Source organism: Tursiops truncatus, chromosome 6 (assembly GCF_011762595.2).
Source record: "Tursiops truncatus isolate mTurTru1 chromosome 6, mTurTru1.mat.Y, whole genome shotgun sequence".
Lineage (NCBI taxonomy): Eukaryota > Metazoa > Chordata > Mammalia > Artiodactyla > Delphinidae > Tursiops > Tursiops truncatus.
In genome coordinates this window covers 88,351,790-88,371,014 of record NC_047039.1, presented here as the reverse complement: position 1 = coordinate 88,371,014, position 19,225 = coordinate 88,351,790, and the positions used below count along the sequence as shown (strand labels likewise).

Genomic DNA, 19,225 nt, shown 5'->3' with positions numbered 1-19,225 from the left:
TCCCACAAGCTGCATGGCATGGCCCCCCCCAAAAAAAAAAGAAAAGGAAAAGAAGAGTAGTAGTAATTTTCAGTAAATGTGCACATTTTCACAAAATTTCTAGAAAATGATTTATTAAGGAAGAGGAATATGCTGAAATTCAGCAGATTTTGTATTTTTGTGTCCAAGGAAAAAAAATAAGATCCCAAAACACAAAGTATGATGTGGCAGAGCTGACACCAGCTGAACACCTGTAAGCTCATACCAGTGACAACACAGAAAATGGTTTCTAATTATTAGCTGAGCAAGATCTGGTTTATTAATATTTACTTCAGGAAGATCACATGATGTGTTCATGGGAGAAATTATGACAAAGAAAAATTGTAACTTCTTCCCCTTCCCCATTTTATTGAGATATAACTGACATATCACATTGTATAAGTTTAAGGTGTACAACGATGATTTGATATATGTACATATGGTGAAATGATTACCACCATAAGTCAACATCCATTACCTCAGTTAGAAATTTTTGTTTTCTTGTGATGAGAACTTTTAAGATCTACTCTCTTAGCAGCTTTCAAATATACAATATAGTATTGCTAACTACAGTTATCATGCTGTACATTACATCCCCAGAACTTACTTATATCTGGAAGTTTGTATCTTTTGACCACCTTCAACTAATTACCCCAGCCCCTACCCCCTGCTTCTGGCAACCACCAATCTGTTCTCTGAGTTTGTTTGTTTATTAGAGTCTACATATGCAATCATACAGCATGTCTTTTTCTGACTTTTTTTCCTTAACATAATGACCTCAAGGTCCACCTATGTTGTCACAAATGGCAGGACTTCCTCTTTCTTGTGGCTGAATAATATTCCATACTATATATACATCACATCTTCTCATCCATTCATCTGTTGATAGACACTTAGGCTATTTCCATACCTTGGCTATTGTAAATAAAGCTGCAGTGAACAGGGGGTGCAGATATTCCTTCAGGATAGTAATGTCATTTCCTTCGAATATATATCCAGAAGTGGAATTGCTGGATCGTATCGTTCTATTTTTAATTTTTTGAGGAAACTCCAAACTGTTTTCCAGAGTGGCTGTACCAGTTTACAGTCCCACCAACAGTATACAAGGTTTTCTTTTCTCCACATCCTCACATGCCCTTGTTAGCTCTTGTCTTCTTTGACAATAGCCATTCTAACAGGTGTAAGGTGATATCTATCTCACTGTGGTTTTGATCTCCATCTTCCTGATGATTAGTGATGTTGAGCAATTTTTCATGTATCTGTTAGCCATTAGAATTTCTTCTTTAGAAAAATGTTTCAGTTCCTTTGCCCACTTCAAAAATTGGATGTTTTTTTGCTATTGAGTTGTATGAGTTCCTTATATATTTTGGATATTAACCCCTTATTATACATATGATTTGTAAATATTTATTTCCAACTCATAGGTTGCCTTTCATTTTCTTGTTTTCTGCTCAGAAGCTTTTTGGTTTGATGTAGTCCCACTTGTTTAGTTTTGTTTTTGTTGACTATGCTTTTGGTGTCATATCGCTGACAAGACCAATGTCAAGGAACTTTTTCCCTATGTGTTCTTCTAGGAGTTCATGGTTTCAGGTCTCAAATCTAGGTTTTCAATCCATGTTGAGTTAATTTTGACTGGTGTGATATAGGGATCTAGTTTCATTCTTTTGCATGTGATTATCCAAATTTTCCCAGCCCCACTTATTTAAGAGACTATATTTTCTCTATTGAGTATTCTTGGCTCCTCTGTCAAATATTAGTTGATTGTATATGCATGGGTTTATTTCTGGGCTCTCAATTCTATTCCATTGGTCTATGTGTCTTTTTAAATGCCAGTACCATACTGTTTTGATTACTACAGCATTGTATATGGTAATAATATAGCTTGAAATCAGGAAGTGTGATGCTTCCAGCTTTTTTCTTCTTTCCCAGGATTGCTTTGGCTATTGCTTTTGGCTATTTGGCTAACGATGCTGAACATCTTTTTAATGTGCTTATTTGCCATCTGTATAGCCTCTCCAGTGAAATGTCTGTTCATATCTCTTGCTCATTTTCTAATCGAATTTTTAAAAAAATGTTGAGTGTTTTCTTTAATACATTCTAGATACTAGTCTTCTTTCAGATATGTAACTTGCAAATATTTCCTACTAGTCTGTAGCTTGACTTTTCATCCTCTACTTGTAAGCTTTTGCAAAGCAGCAGTTTTCAATTTTGATGACGTACAATTTATCAATTTCTCCTTTTACTGATTGTGCTTTTGGTATGAAGTCTAAGAAAGAACTCTTTGTCTAGCCCTAGATCATAAAAATTTTCTATTTTTCCCCTTAGAGTTTCATTGTTTAATATTTTACATTTAAGTACATGATACATTTTGAGTTCATTTTTATATAAAGTATGAGGTTTTTTGGTTTTTTTTTTTTGCCTATGGCTGTCCAATTGCTCTCGTACCAATTGTTCAAAAGACTATCCTTCCTCCATTGAATTGCTTTTGCACTTTTGTCAAAAATCAGTTGAGCATATTTGTATGCCAATCTCTAGGTTCTTTTTTTCTGTTCCATTGATCTATGTGTCTATGCCTCTACCAATACCATTCTGCCTTGATTACTGCATTAGTTTGCTAGGGCTGCCTAACGTAGTATGACAGACCAGATGGCTTAAAACAACTTTCTTTTCTTACAGTTCTGGAGGCTAGAAGTCCAAGATCAAGGTGTTGGCAGAACTGGTTTCTTCTGAGGGCCTCTTTCCTTGGCTTGTAGATGGCCATCTTCTCCCTAAATCTTCACTTGATCGTCCCTCTGTGTTTGTCTGCATCTTAATCTCTTCTTATAAGGATACCAATCATATTGGATTAGGGTCCACCCATACAACCTATCTCACCTTAATTTAGAAGTACTGTACTGGTGGCAAGATTACTATTTTACTAGATTGCTTATGAATGTTAGTGGCTATTATTTCTACTGCAAGCTGCAAAAATAAACACAAAATATCTCAAGTGATTAGAAAAATTTTATTCATCGTCCCAAACTGGATTATATATTACAAATTCTGATCAAAATAATAATATTAAAGGCATTTTCAGTAGTACCACAAACTATCTGTACCTGAAGATAAAGTCAAAGTAAACTGGTAAGCATACACTGAAATTTACTCATGTTTAAAATATCACTTTGTTTAGAAAATTCACAAACACGTTTTCTGGTTATGATGAGGGATACATAAATAGCTACATATGATTTTCATTTAACAAACACATGAACTACTCCCCATGCTCTGAATGAGTCATAAGTCTGCATACTCTTGTAATTTTCTTAATGGTACATGAGACAGTAGTTTATTGTTTTATAGAACAAAATACAGCACTTCTAATTCTCCTCATACTGCCTTTCAACTCCACTGTGAGAGCTGTGCATAAGAACACAGCAGCTTGGGTGGCTCATGGGTTCCGACATAATCTCTGCATTGGTTGGGTTGGAGGAAGGCAAGGAAGGCATTCTAAAATATAAGTTCTGAGAATATAGAAACAGATTTCTCATAGAAAAATGTATACTTGTCTACTTTAGAACAGGTACCGTACAAAAAGCATCACTATTGAATTGGTCTGTTTGACTTATGAACTATAATTAGGATTTCAGTCTGATGTGGAGCAGCTTAAAATAGTATCACATACCCTGTTGATTCTTGCCTAGTTGAGACAGAAACACAAATGTGGGGGAAGAAGGTAGGAAAGAGTATTTTCAATTCCCGTTTATTAATACTGACATAAGCATTCATCAGCACAGATAATTAAGTGAAACTAAGTATTCCAAATTCTTTCCCTCTCCAAATCATGGCTTATATCTGATTTTGGCTGGCAGAGATTTACTAACAAGAAGGTGAGGGTTCACCTCCATGAAAAGCTAGAATACTGAAACAGAAGTCCAGGGCAGACCAGGCACCAAATCTAGGGAGGTACGGAGAGTGACCTGCTTGGGACCCGGGAACTAGGTAGCATATGGGGATAGCATGAGGAGACCCTAGAGGACAACAGCTTCACCAATAAAATGAAAATATTTGTTCTATTTAGAGAAGGAGGCAACTTGGTCATGTCTCTGAATTCATCAACCATACAATTTGTCCTTTAATGCCTTGTTATAATGAAATGATTTTTTTCCCCCTAAGCAAATTCAGTCATGCAACCTTCTGAGTAAGGTTTGTGTCCTACCAGTTTCTTTAATCCCATTTGAAGAATAATTAGAAAAAGGATTTGGAAACAAGAAATGGAACATTTCTTGAGTATTACCTAATTCTAGGCCTGATACTAAGCACTTTATATTTCATTTAATCCTAACTAAAACCCCTTAGAAGTATTCTTCATTTTGCCAATTCACTCATGTGGAAACTGAGGCTAAGAGGTCCCCACCATAAATCCCACACAATGAAGCTGGGATTCAAACTCAGGCCTAATTCAAAACTTTGTGCCCTTTTATGCTAACATGGGACTTTCCCTAAGTGACATGTTAGAGGTGACTTAGCCCGGGTCTTAGTGACAAGAGCAGGAGGAAAGAGAAGTAGCTGCTGGGGCATTTCTTCAGAGAAATCCTTTTGAATGGTCAAGAAATAGAGTTTTTCCCGTGCTTTAAAGTTGTTACAAATGATGGCTATGTTTTAGAAGGTGGGAATGTGGCACTTTCTCTGACCGTGTTTTGAGGGGAAGTTTCCCCAGGGGATTTATAATACTAAGAATGAAGGAACTGTTCATTTTTCAGAAGGTGAAACTAGGGGGAGACTTAGAAACATCTGCAGCCTTAGGCTTGTGACATTGGGTAAGGGTTTATTGGAGTGTGGGAATTCATTCCAAGTGTGTTTCCCAGATGCAGCTCTGGTCCCCAGTCTACCCCTGCTTTCCTGTGTAACACCTTGCTGTCCTATGTGCCGTTTGAAGCTTTGTAGCCTGTAAGGCTAGAAACAATGGTTTAGGGTCACAAAAAAAAAGAGAGAAATGAGCATAATCTATTCTCAATTTCTTGGATCCTCCATAAGAGACTATCAGTAAAGAGGAAGAGGAGGGAATCTTCAGAAATGGGCACTTACTAGATTGGTGCTAATGGTTTCCTGGGGAAGTAGAGAGGTAAGCAGAAATGGGACACATCGTGAGCCTAAGGGAATCAGGTACTCCTGGATATTAAAAATATAATGACCAAAGGCTGATGCCTCCAGATATGAACTATTTCACCTTTTGGAGATAAGGCATGTTTTAGATAAAGGTATGAAGACAGTGTAAGCATTTTGGACAAAACACTCTTCCTTCGTCACCTCAGACTCTAAATTTGAGCAGAAAGATATTAAGTGGGTGATGGCAAAAACATCCTGAAAGCTTCTCCGTCAAGCATGTCAAGCAGGGCTAAAGATGTTGTGCTGTGATCAGTGAAACAGGCATGTGCTGGGAGTCATGGCACCCTTAGAGCCTCAACTCTTTCTTGCTCAAATCACTCCTTTCTGTGCTTATTTATTTAGCTATACGATAAAAGGGTTAGAATGAGTGTTGCAGTGAGGGCCCCTCTGGCCCTTAAGACTCAAGAGCAAGATGATTTTCACTTGAGTGTTAACTTGTCTGGGGGAATGGTGGCACATATTCTGCCACCTAGTGGTCATATTTCAGGGTTTGCCCCACTGCCCAGCTTCTCAGGGATGCTCAATTTGGAGAACTGAGGTTTTATTCCAGGATCCAGATGTCAGCAGCTGCAGCAGAGGAGAGAGGGACAAGTGCTCCCTGCTTAGAGAAGGACTGAGTGGTCACCTGGTTGTCAAGTGAGAGGTTGTCAGTCTTGACTCTCAGGACCTCTCTGGGGACATCCATGGGTGCTAAACAAGTTAATATAAGAGGTTTTCTCCTGGTAAGCCAGGCAAACTGTACCTGGAAGTGGACAGGTTAGGAGAATTATTATTGGAATACTCAGGTGAGGAAAGAAAAGTGATCTGATAAGGTGTTGATGGTAGATCCAAGGTCTCTGGACACTCAGCAGAGTGCAACAATTAAGAAGTATAGGATGAAGTGTAGCTGAATCTGTAACAGAGCAAGCCTGGCCTTCAGAGTTTGGGGAAGGGCTTTCATTCTCCCAAGTTAGGGTAGGACCCAATGTCTGAACTCTGTGAAACCAGAAGGCAGTCAAAAAAGGTATTCTAGCAGCCAGTGGTCTACAGAGGGATGTATATGGAACCTCTGTCCACGCGGCCAAGTTAGCTTAGATATTTGAATGCTTCAAGACCTTGAACTCCAGGGACAGATAAAAAGAAATAACCTAAATAGGGGGTGGGTAAGACGCCCCCTGGCAAACAGTGGGAGTCCCAATTTGAAATGGGCAGAAATGTGTAGTGTATGCACTTTTAGACGCTAAGTACGAGCAAATGGTCCTCAATAAACAGGGTGGATTTTGCCCGGGAACACTATTATTACCTGTTACAGTTTTTCAACCATAAAAAAAAAATTAGGTTCAACTATTTAGAATTTGGGTATGATTTCCATGGGCTGATTTTCTAGCAAAAAGAAAGCTGATTACAATGGCCTGTCATTTGGGGACAAGTTTACTGGTAATCTATAAAGGTTACCTGAAAACCTAAATTATGTTAGGTTTTTATAAGAAGACCCAGTGACTATGCACTGAAAGCTCATCCTAAGAGAGGAAGGTCATTGCTTACCATTTATCAAAAAAAAGTTTTTGCTATTTTTAAAATTTGGAGTGGGGTGGTTGTAGCTTGTAGGTTTCCCCAACTTTGTTTTAGGAAAACTATCAGCCCATTCTCTCAGACCTTCTGGTTTCCATTTCTGACATTCCTATTATTCTCTAGTTTTCACGAAAATCTGCCAATCTGGTCCAGAAAGTAGTCCTAAGCAACCTACATAAAATGTAAGACTTAGCTTCCTATCCTGGGCAAAGAAAAAGATAGCAATGCTCTGTGCCTAATATCCCTTTACCTGTCACTTACAATGCATAATTAAAGTGACTCGTGAAGAGATAGGGAGACACAGCCATCCCAGTCCACTCAGGGACATATCTTGAGGGGAAAAAGGAAACTGGAGGGTTTCAGAGTGGGTGCTACTTTACAAAGTAGGGATGTCTGAGTTTTGCCCCATTGATATTCAATAGATAGGACAACTAGGAACCAATACAAACTTTGCAAATACTATGATCTGGGGTGGGAAACAGCTGCCAGGTTTGCCACTTATCTGTATTTCGGAGTCCTGATGTAGTGCTGGAAGAGGAGAGTGAACAGGCAGGTTTACATACCATGGAAATTGGTTTATAGGCTATAAGTGAAAGATATGGAACTATGATTGATGAATGAATACACTGAGGAATACCTTTAGAAAAAGTGGAGGTATTGCTATTAACACTTTAGGGTTAACATTAGAATTGGAGTACAAGGGTTATAAACTCAGAAAATATTAAATGACCATGAATTGCTCATAGTTTACCTATTGATTGAGAATGAAGTAAGGAAAATATGTTTTATGAAATCACCACCCTTTCAATATCATGTCTGGTAGCATGGTCTCACTTGAGTGATTTGTCAAACAAGTATTATCAGGTCAGTGAAAATATTCTCACAATGGCTGGAAATTTAAGCATCACACAAGCATAAGCTTTCTTTTCACTTCAGATATGAAAATAGAAGGTGTATGGAAATTTACGTACCTTTGACAAGGCTAGAAATAAGCTGTCATTCTCTTATATAATGCTCTGTGCTCTAAATCAATTCCACATCAGGGTGCTTGTAACAGGAATCTGCTAGCATCTTTTCTTGATGTCACCTAAAGTCTGATCACTTGAATATTAACTCAGCCTCCACACCTTAAAAGTAGCCCTAACATACAAGCTTACACAGGTTATTGTTTTTACTAGTATATCCTTCCTTAGCTGCACCTGGTAAGCCCATCTTCCAAAATGTTAATTATTTAACATTTTGAAAGCACTTACAGAGCATTTCATATTCTATATAAGCTCTTCAAAGGGTGAGGGTGTTTCCCTCAAAGGAAAACTGGGGTGCTTACCAAAGGTAGGGGGAAAGAGGCAGGCATCTGTCTCACTCATCTCTGCTTCTCCACTGTAACCTAGCATTGTACCTGGTACATGGAGACTTTAATAAATGTAAAATGAGAGAATTAAATCAGTTGGCTCAGGAGTTAGGACTCTCTCTGTATCTTCAAACTTGTCATTTTTCTTTGGCTCCTACTTATGTTTGACAACTAGACACGTATCTTTTTAAACAGTCATCTCCCTTTTGTGCAGGAGGGAAATCACCATTTCAACCTACTGTGTCAGTACAACTGGATAACCTCATCCCACTCAGAAATGGGCCAGACTCCATTGGGCTGCACATTGTGGGGAGAGCGTTTCCAGTCCCATGTCCTCACAGGAACCTTCCAGGTCTTACCATAGTTGGCTTCGATGTACTCGATGGTTTCACAGGGCACACGAACCTTCATGTCTACAAACTCGGTCCAGCACAGTGTAAACTTGGGAAACAGGTATCTGTGGCAAAACAGGCAATGTGGAGAGGCGTTAGGCTCCAACAGCAGAAGTTTTAGCTAAAGAACCCACAACTAGTGTACTCTTGGCTAAAGGACAGTCCTCTTCCACTAAATAGCTTTGGGGATAGACACAGGGGACCTTTTGCTGTTTCTGACTGTCCAATATCTCTTTCTTCTTCTAATGGCAATAGCACCCCAATTTATCTCCCCTATTCCCAGTCCATATGGGTCAGGAGGGGCTGACCTGACCCCGAGGCCCCAGAGATGGGTAAAAAAGACTCAGGCCTAACCAGAAAATTATAGTGATTGGGTCAGGGATGGAAATTTACACAAATCAGGCAAATGAAAATCAGCCTTGGAATTTCTTTTGGAACTATCAGGGGAAGAAGTGTTCTTCTGCTGAGGTTTCTAAGCTGTAGGATGGAAACTGAGCACTGCTAGTGGCCATCTTTGCTGTTAGCAGGGAGAGCCGGTCTGAGAATGAAGTCAAAGCAAAAAGTTGTCAAAAGATGGAGGAAAATGATAGAGGTCAGAAAACCCTGGGGAAGTGCTTGGATTTGGTTGTGGCCATTCCTTAAATACTGATAAATATATAAATATTCTTTTTGACTACATTTCTAATACTTGGAATTCGTAGTACATGGAGGGAGGCACATAGCAGTGAGAGAGGAAACAAAACCCTCCTAGTTAGCCAGAGAACCTGAATCAATCCTGGCAATGTATGACATTCTCCAGCAATAGCATCATAAATGCTTGTGTGTTTGTGAGAGGACATGTTAATTCCTGTCTCCTGGGTTTCACTGTGGTCCCAGATGGCTTTTGATGACCTTAGATAGCTGAAGGAGAAATTCCCAGGATCAGTCAGGATATTTCTCAAACTCCTTTCCTAACTCGCACAGTAATAAGAATTTCATACCACAATACGTGAACATGGTAAGACCCACTATATGTTGGCTTTTTGAGCAAAGCTTCACACCCCACCCCCTCCTCAGATGCAGGAATAGAGATCTAATGCTTGGATCTACTGTACTTCAACAATACTTCTCTTAAAGGTAACAGTTATACAAACCACCTTCTTCCTGCTCTGCCTTTTATTTTGTCACCTCCCCTTTTTAATTTCTGTTCTCAGCCTCAAACTTACTTCTTTCTTGCTTATTTTTAATAGGTTACACATCATTAAATCTCCATCAAATCCAAACTGCTACTAAAAGAACCTAACTAAAGAAAACCAAAATAAGCATCACATGTGTAAGGTGAATCTTCTTTTCCTTCACAGCATGGATTTTCCAGGGAAACAGAGCAAGCACAACTCCAAGATGCTCTCCCAGGCTCCTCCCTTGCTTCCATCCCTCACGTGAACCCACCTTTTTGTTTTTTGGCCTTTCTTTCTTTTTTTCATCTCAAATGTAAAAGAATATCTCTAAGCTAGCCCACTAGTTATAATGAATTTAACTCAACTTATAGCAGAATTATTTCAATTAGTAAGTTTCAGAAATTATACTAAAAAAACCCCATGTTTCTTAAAGGTACTTTGGATCAGTAAATGAAATTCTATATATTACAAAGGAAAGTTAAAACTAGCAGGTTCGTTAGATTTAAGTTCATATTTTAATGCTATATTCTGTGTTGTTGCTTTCTGAGAAATGTTTCTTCTCTTCACAACATGGCAAGAACCTTCAGTAATGAGATTTAAAGTGGCAATAGCAGAGATTAAAGAAATTTAAAATATCAGAGGATTAAAGAAAAAAGGAACAGAGAAAAACCAGATGTCAAAGAGTAATCAGATTACAGAAATGGGATCTAACTGGGATGTTCTCCAAGGAAAGGTCAGTTCTCAGATATTTTGCTTTTGAATATTATTTTACCACCAGATGAACATAAAGCCACAGATGGAAATGAGAGGCTGAACATTTCTAAAGAAAGCAACAAGTCCCTTCTACACAAACCAATAGGTGCTGGCAGTTAACAGACAATACCAGCTGGCTTCTGTGAAAAGAAGGCCACAGCAAACCTCAAAGCTGAGGGAGAAATAGGATACAGCACAGCTCCACCATCTGCTGGTCCCAATTTTACTCCGCACACTCATATTCATGGACTTGCTTATTTTGTCGTGAGACATATCCATCCATCATCAGCCTCCACCCTCCCCGATCAAGATGCTGGTCAGCAGAATGTCCACCTGTCCCATCCTATCAAGTTGACACACTGAAGCTGAAATGAGGCAGAAATCATGGTCCATCTAGTAACATAGGCCAAGAAATGCCCCTCTTAAATATAATCCTCTACAGTCTCATCAAAGAGATGAAAGAAAGAAAAACCGTAAGTCCAGGATGATACAATGGATGAGAATACTACAAATTTTATAAAAGCTTTTATAAAATGAAACGTTCAAAGCTTTCATTGAACAATGAAAGATTTATGAACAAAAACAAAACAGTTAAAATATATAAGCAATCTTAAAATTACTCAAAGACAATTTAACTCAAATGTTAATTTTTGTTCCTAAATAAAAACATCCCTAAACTATCTTTGTGCTTTTATTTTCACCAAATAATTTTCAAGCCTTTCAGCAAAAAGAAAATTCCAGCTTCCTAGGAGAAGAGGGAAGATAAACAATAAAATGTGAAAACTGATTGTAAAACGGGATTGTGGAGAGGAAAAGGGGGGGTGAGTGACTCAGAACAGCACATGCCATGTACCCTGTCCAGGTTACCAGTAAATAATGACTAAGACTATAATTAGAGTCAATGTTACCTTAGCTTTTAAAGCCCACATTAAGTTCTCCTAAGTAGTTTGTACTTTAAAGCTCTGAGATAGGATCCAAAATGTGAACAGATTTAAATTCAGACTAAACAACCCCAAATCAGAATATAAATTCAAGGGATCTTATCACACACACACAAAATCCTTCCATTCATTTTCTAGTTCATACCACTTTTACTTCTTTTTATTTTTGCAAAAAGCAGTAGTTAGAATTAAGAGTTAGTTGGAGAAGACCATTTTTTCCCTCACAGACATCCTTAAAATCTGTAAAACTACTTATTGGTGGTTGGATAAAGTAATTTCATCAGTTTAACTGTACCACCTAAAAACATAATTGCTAAATGAAAAGCGCTGTTTTTACTGTTAATTAGTTAGCTAGGCTAAGTGAGAGAGAGACATCATCAATGACAACTGAATCTGACCTTTTTAAACATAAGTTTGCATTAAACTCTAGAGTTGGAGCAGCAGAGCTTTTTTAAACAAGAATTTCCTGCAAAACAACACAATAATTTATTCTCATTACCACTTTTGTCTCTTCTTTTAACTCTTAATTTCTTTTTCTTGTGTTATTCCAGTGCCTAAGCCCTCCAGCACACTGCTTAATTAAAGCAGGGACAGCATGCATTCTTATGTTTTTTCCTGATTTTAACAGAAAGGCTTCTGAAGTTTTACCATTAAATACGATTGCTCACTCTAGATTTTTGGCATATTCCCTTTATTAGGTTAAAAAAATTTCAGATCCCCTTTAGTCCAAGTTTACTAAAAGGCCTTTTGCTGTTGTTGTTAATTATGAAATGTATCAAAAGTTTTTAATGTCATCTATTGAAACAATCACGTACTTTTTTCTCCCTTTAATCTTTCAGGTGTTGAGAATTACACTAATACACACACATACTACAAAATTCTATTCATTTGTTTTTCATTCAGGATATCTTCATTTGTGTTCACTAAGACAGTAATTTCCCTTAAAATTTTTTTTTTGGTACTGTCCGAGTCCAGTTTTGCTATCAGTCATAAAATGAATTGCTTAAAGCAGTTTTCTTTTTTTTCCCCCCAAATAAGGGAATAATCTATCCTGTGAAGGCATGGTAAAACTTTCCTGTAAACTTTCTAGGTCTTTTGGTAGGGGAAAAAAGGGGAAAGGAGGATTTGTGATTAGTAATTCAATTTCTTTAATAAGTTATTTAGAACTTCTTGAGTTAAAATTTTGTCATTTTCACATTTTCTCTAATATCGCATTTTAGACTGTTGTCTTAGTTGTCCATAGCATTTTCTTTTGAGTCAGTGTAACACAGTTGTTTTGGATCAATCTTGCTAGATGTCTACTTAGTTTACTACTTTTATAATTTGTTATCTTAAGAACTAGCATTTGGATTTGTTCATCTTTGAGAGTTTTTCTTTCTTTTTCTTCTTTTTTTGGCAGAGCCACATGTCTTGCAGGATCTAAGTTCCCCCACTCAGGATCGAACCCAGGCCCTTGGCAGCAAAAGCACGGAGTCCTAACCACTGGACTGCCAGGGAATTCCCATGATACTGTTTGTTTTTTATTTTATTAATTTCTTGTCTTGGTTTCCTTCCTTCACTTTCCTTAGACTGACTGTGCTGTTCTTTTCATCTCTTCAGTTGGTAGCTTAATTTTTTCAAACCTATTCTTTCATACTTGTTTTTTTTTTTCTCCTAGTCTCAGACCTTCCCAAGGGACATGGGATGGAGTGACTAAATGCACTCAGCTTGTGCCCCACTGATGGGCTTCCCTCCGCCCTACTTTTTAGACGATGGGGTGGGGGGTGTGGGTGAGTCTGAATTAGATTACGAGGCCCCCATACGGGGTACCTCACAACAGCCATTGAAATACTTATTGTTTTAAAGGCTACAAGTTTACCTCTATCCTCTTAACTGCATCCTATTTGAATCCCAAAACTTTTGTAATTTCCACTATGATCTCCGTTTTAATTCATTAGTTATTAAAGAGGGCATTTTAAAGCTTCCACACTTTTTAAAGATGTCTTTTAATTCTTGATTTCTAATTCAGTTCCACTGTGGTCATACAATGCCATCTACTGAAATAATCAGAGTTTTTTTTTTCCCTTTAATCTGTTAATGTGGAGAATTACACTCATACACACACACCTCACAAGAATTTTATTAATGCTTTCAAATGTATTGAGATTGCCTTCATGTTGTAGTACATGATCAACTTTTATAAATGCTCCATTTATAGTGGATAAGAAAGTACATGCAGCATTTGCTGGATGAATACTTTCATATATATATATAAATAATACTTTTATATATATATATATATATATATATATATGTCAAATAGATCAAGCCTGTTGATTTTGTCCATATCTTGCATATTTTTACTAGTTTCTTCTTTGCTTGACCCAGCAGTTTTTAAAATAAAAGTATACCAAAATCTCCCACCAAAATTGTGACATGTCAAATATTCATCAGAATTTCATCAGTTTTCGATTTATATATTTCAAGACTATATTGTTAGAGTCATAAAGGTCATGAATATTATTTCTTCTTGGTGAGCTGTTCCTTTGTAAAATTATGTAGTGGGTCTTTTAATCCTTTAACAGTCTCCCCCACCACAACCCAATAAAATTCTATTTTGTCTGATAGTAAAATTACAGTAGAATTTTCTTTGGCTAATAATATTGGGGTATATTTTTTCTATTCCTGTAATTTTCAACCTTCCCATGTGATTTTGCTTCAGGTGTGCCTCTTCCAAGTATTTTATAGTTAAATGTTGTTTTCTATCTCATTTGATACTGTTTATCTTTTTGTAGGTTAGCTTAATCTGTGAATATTTATTGCAATAAATTATGTATTTGGACATATTTTGAACTCTAGAGCCAGACTATCTGGCTCAAATCCTGGCTTCACCAATTACTGTCGTGTGTGACCTTGGTCAATGTTTTTGCGCCTTAACCTCATGTATAAAATGAGGGTACTAGCAGTACCTCAGAGAGATGTTAGCATAGAATGAAAAATATTATAAATGTAAAGTGCTCAGAATAGTATCTAACACACATAGTAAGTGCTATAACAATGCTGACTAGTTTTATGATTATTTTTACATGTTTTCAGTTTACCATACTTTTTCTTTGCTCTACCTTTCCTACTTTCATTTAGAATGATAAAGGTTTATAAATTATCTTTTGTTCTGCTTGTTTGGAAGTTATAAATAATATTTCTATCCAGTAGTAATTACTGTTTGTAATATTTACTGTTTATTTTTCAAAAAACATATTTCATTACAACATTTTCTAATAAAGACTTAATGTATACAGAATCTCTATCCTCTTCCTAAACATGGGACTTAGTATACTTTATTCCTTGAACACTTAACAAATCGCCTCCTCCTCAACTTATTTTTGACACGTCTTTTTTTTTGGTAAACAGGTAATGGCTAACAAATGTACTGACATATTTTATCCATTTGTGTGTCCACCATTTTTTCACATATATCGTATCTTCCTTCTGTGTTCTTTAATACAGTTTTAAGTGTGGATCTGTGAGACATAAATTTTCTTAGTCTTTGTACATATGCAAATGCTTTTATCTTGACCTCCCTCTTGAGTATTAGTTTTAATTGTACGTAACATTCTTAGTTGACAGTTATTTCTCCTCAGCTTTTGGAAGATGTTACTCCATTATCTTCTGTCCTCTATTGTAGCCAAGGTATATTTGCTGTTCCTTTATGAGCAATCTATTTTCTCTGGTAGCCTATAAAATTTTTTTGGTTTTGGTATTACTGTTTCCTTAAGAAGTATCTAGATGTAGATTTATTATTTATCCTGCTTGCCTGTCTTTAATTTGGAAATTCTCTTTTATACTCCTTCTTCATCGTTTACTTCATTCTCTTTTAGCTCAGCTATGCCTTTTAGACATTATTCATCAGTGATTTGTGTTTGGAGCAAAGGGAATATGGCAAGGTGAGGAATTATTGTGCCACATTAATTATATGTCATCAGCATCAATTTTGCCCATAGTTTTCTAAGCATTTCTAAGAAATCAACTCTTCGTTTTCTTTTCTTTTTTTTTTTTTGGTACGCAGGCCTCTCACTGTTGTGGCCTATCCCGTTGCGGAGCACAGGCTCCGGACGCGCAGGCTCAACAGCCATGGCTCACGGGCCCAGCCGCTCCACAGCACGTGGGATCTTCCCGGACCGGGGCACAAACCCGTGTCCCCTGCATCGGCAGGCGGACTCTCAACCACTGCGCCACCAGGGAAGCCCCTCTTTGTTTTCTTTTGTTTTTGATTTTTTTTTTTTTTTTTTTTGGCCGCCCCATGTGGCTTGCAGGGTCTTAGTTGCCGGACCAGAGATTGAACCTGGACCCCCTGCAGTGGAAGCGTGGAGTCCTAACCACTGGATCTTCCCTAAAAACCAACACTTGAAAACCAAAGTTACAGCATGCTGACTAGTATTTTTTTAACCATCTCTTCCACTAAACCTCTCACAATCCTACCACTGATTATACAGAAGCAAAGGGGTAATAGAGGAATGGCTAACACTTTTCAGAGACGGGACTGGAATATAGTCTCTCTGAGGTCTTTGTAGATCCCATATGCCAATCCTGTCCCAAACTTCTAACATATAATCAGTATACATATAGCATATACATGTTTTGTAAGATAAAATTCTACCCATTGAACCTTGTTTTTCTGCTGACTTCCACTGTAAGTTGAGTGATTCCATCTATCGTATTGACAAACTCTCCTATGCAATCTCCATAGGACAGAACTAGTGAAGTAGAAGAAATTTATATCACCAATGAGTAGACAAATTAAAGCTTGTATGGATAGTTATCATTTAACACCTGAATGCACATACTTAATGACCATATCAAAGACTACTCATTTAAAGCATGCACAAGACTTTTCTTTAAGGCCAGAGGGAAAAACCTCAACGCATTTTTATTTCTACTGCGTAACTTCCAAAAACTATATCTATAGCTCATCAACAAGTAATTAGACTCCAGCTGTGCTTGCTTTGTCTCAGACAATTTTTATAGGATTCCTTTTTGGATATAATAGATAATGAAAAAAGGAGATTAAATTACGATTTCAAATTTCATACTAAATACAAAAGGCTTCGTTTATTTTGATCTCAGATTATCTAATTTGTCCAAGCAGATGCAAACGGCTCCAAGTTTATCACTGCAATTAGGTCTGCCTTGATCAAATTCATGGCTTCTGGTCCCAGATATCCTTCTGTTTCTACTTGTGATCTTGAGCTCTTTTCTCTTAGTATCAATTTTCTAAGTCACAGAATTTTTTTCTCTTTCAAACTCTTAAATCAGTTTTTCAAGCTGCAATTTACACATAATGAAATGCACCCATTTTGAGTTTTGATAGGTGCATATACCTGGGTAACCACTAAAATCAAGATACAGAACATTTCTACCACCCTGCTTCCCAAAGCTCCCTGTGCTTTTTGGCAGGCATGCAGTCAGTCCACCCTGGCCCCTGGTGATCAATGACCTTTTCACATTCTTGATTGGTTTTGCCTGCTTTACAATTTCAAATAAATGCAGTTACATAGTACCTACTCTTCCTATTTGAATTCTTCCACGTAACATAACTTTTGGAAATTTACCCACGTTATTGCATATATTAGTAGTTGGTTCCTCTCTGTTGCTAAGTAGAATTCCACTGTTTGAACATACCATAATTTGTTTATTTGGTCACCAAAAGATGGGCATTTGGGTTGTTTCCATTTTTTGGCTACCATGAATAAAACTGCTGTGAACATTTGTGTAGAAGTCATTTAGTGAAAATTTGCTTTTATTTCTCTCAGAATACTACCATATAGAATCTCTTACAGAATTATATTCAAACAACAAAACATACCGCAGTCTTAAAAAACCAAATTTACTTCATATAAGTGAAAGGCCCGCTATTTATTCATTCTGAGGTAGTCTTCTCTTAAAAAAACAAATAAAGCTCACTATACAAAGAACTGCCACTTCTATATATTGTATAAGAATACAATTACCATATAACATGCATTCAATGTTCTTCCCTCCATGGTTTGGAGGTGTTACTAAGGAGACCTAAGACATAATCTAAATGTTGTAAAATATGAAGGTATAAACAAAGTAAGAAATATAACATCATTTTTAGAAAAGCTAATGTTTTAAATGCACTCATTTAAAGAAATTATTCAAATTTGCCTTTTAGCTTCACAGCTGTAAGTACTTAAAAGACAAATGTGTTTTTTGAGAGCTAGAACTATGGAAGCATAGTATCAATCTATGGAGCGAGAGAGTCTATGAGTGGGGATTCAACAACCAACACCAGTCTTTAACTTCTTTTGAAGCAGTGACTGAAAACAACTGGGGTGACTTAACTTTATGGCTTTGATTCTCCAAAGGTGCTCCGTTGGATCAAGTCATCAATCTGGTGTCACCCTTTCATCTTAACGAAACACTGTAAACTGTGCTTAAGAGGAACTGGTTTTAATTTCAAGTAGGGTTCAGGTCTCACTCAGCCTGACAGATTTATCAGGACTGATTCTACCTATAACTCAGAAAGGACAGAAAAATCAGCAGAAGTACCCAAATACAGCATAAAAGAGGTAAAGGGAAAAGAAAAATCTATGGAAATTCAGAGGAAGGGGAGATTATTTCCATTTAGAGGTACTGAGGAGCAACCTCAAAATGGAGGCAACTCAATGGCAGATGCCCTCGAATGGCAGAACTGGGACATGAGATGACGTCTAATAAATAACCTGGCACTACTAGTGACACACTTAAAATCGTGGACTGAAATCAAGTTTCGAAAGGCTGGGGTCTAAATACACTGTGGTGTCTAGGATTTGATCCTAGAGCAGAGAAAGGACATTAGATAAACTGGTGAAGTACAGATAATATTTAGAGTTTAGTTAACTGTAATGCACCGAGGCTGGTCTCTTGGTTTTGACAAATGTACCACAGTAACAATACATTAACATTAGGGGAAACTGGGTGACTGTATCCAGAAACTCATCTGTATTATCTTCTGTGAATCTAAAATTATCACAAAACTAGAAATTTACTTTTAAAAAATAGGGGGGAAAAAGGCAGGTAAAATAAAGCAAGCTGACAAAGATGACTGAGGAGACCTGTACAGCTGCAAAGAGACTTAAGGAGTCAAAGGAAAAACAAGACACTGAGCAGTAAAATCTTGTACTTTTATCAGAACATTGACCAATTACTCCTCTTTTTCTCAAATAGCACAATCAAGCAATAATAATAATTCCAGTTCTGGGAATCTATTCAAAGAAACAACCCCTAATAAAGCTTTCACTTTATATATAAAGATGTTCACAGAATTTTTTAATAATAAAAATATGGGAATAATCTAAATAGAATAATAGTTATATAAACCTATTATTAGACCTTTCTCCATATTCCTCCTAAGTCTCCCTAAGAAACTTCTCTATTTTTTATGCCACACTTCCTTGTCGCTGCTTCTAGATAGTTGATTTGTATCACAACTATACATGACACCTATTTAAATCACACCCTGCTGACAGAGTACTTTAATATTTGTTTCATGGTCTAGATTATGAGATCCTTGAGAGCAGAAACTAAGTTATATTCACATCAGAATCCTTAGCACATAGCGGTTAGTAAATAAATTTTGCAGAAATGAAATGTTAAATTATATAGGAGTCACACCTGGATGAGTCTAGTCTCACAGAGGACAAATCCAAATTTTTTGAAGATCTATACACTAAGCAGAAGCTGCATATATCAGAAGGCCTAAGTAAGCCACAGGTAGCCCCAGGGGTAGCAGATTTCCTATCAGAGGATACAGAGGTAGCTGTAATATTCTGACAATGTCAATAAACAGAAGGGCTACTTTCATGGAGGGAGTATTAACAATATGATAGAGATTGTGGTAACACTAACACTCTGTATGGGTAAGAATACGAGCTC

At 37.0% G+C, this 19,225-nt stretch overlaps 1 protein-coding gene across 6 annotated transcripts in view; it reads right to left on the bottom strand.

Moving 5' to 3' along the window:
• The window catches only part of FKTN (fukutin), an 89,542-nt gene that overhangs the window by 13,187 nt on the left and 57,130 nt on the right, over nucleotides 1–19,225 (bottom strand). For 3 of the 6 annotated variants that reach the window (XM_019949047.3, XM_033858356.2, XR_004527056.2), the window contains exon 10: nucleotides 8,428–8,525. In XM_019949047.3, the coding sequence (XP_019804606.1) occupies nucleotides 8,428–8,525 (98 nt within the window). Of the gene's footprint in view, nucleotides 1–3,003; nucleotides 8,526–19,225 lie in introns of those variants that run through there. The other 3 variants (XM_073806353.1, XM_019949046.3, XM_019949048.3) reach the window with 2 other exon arrangements.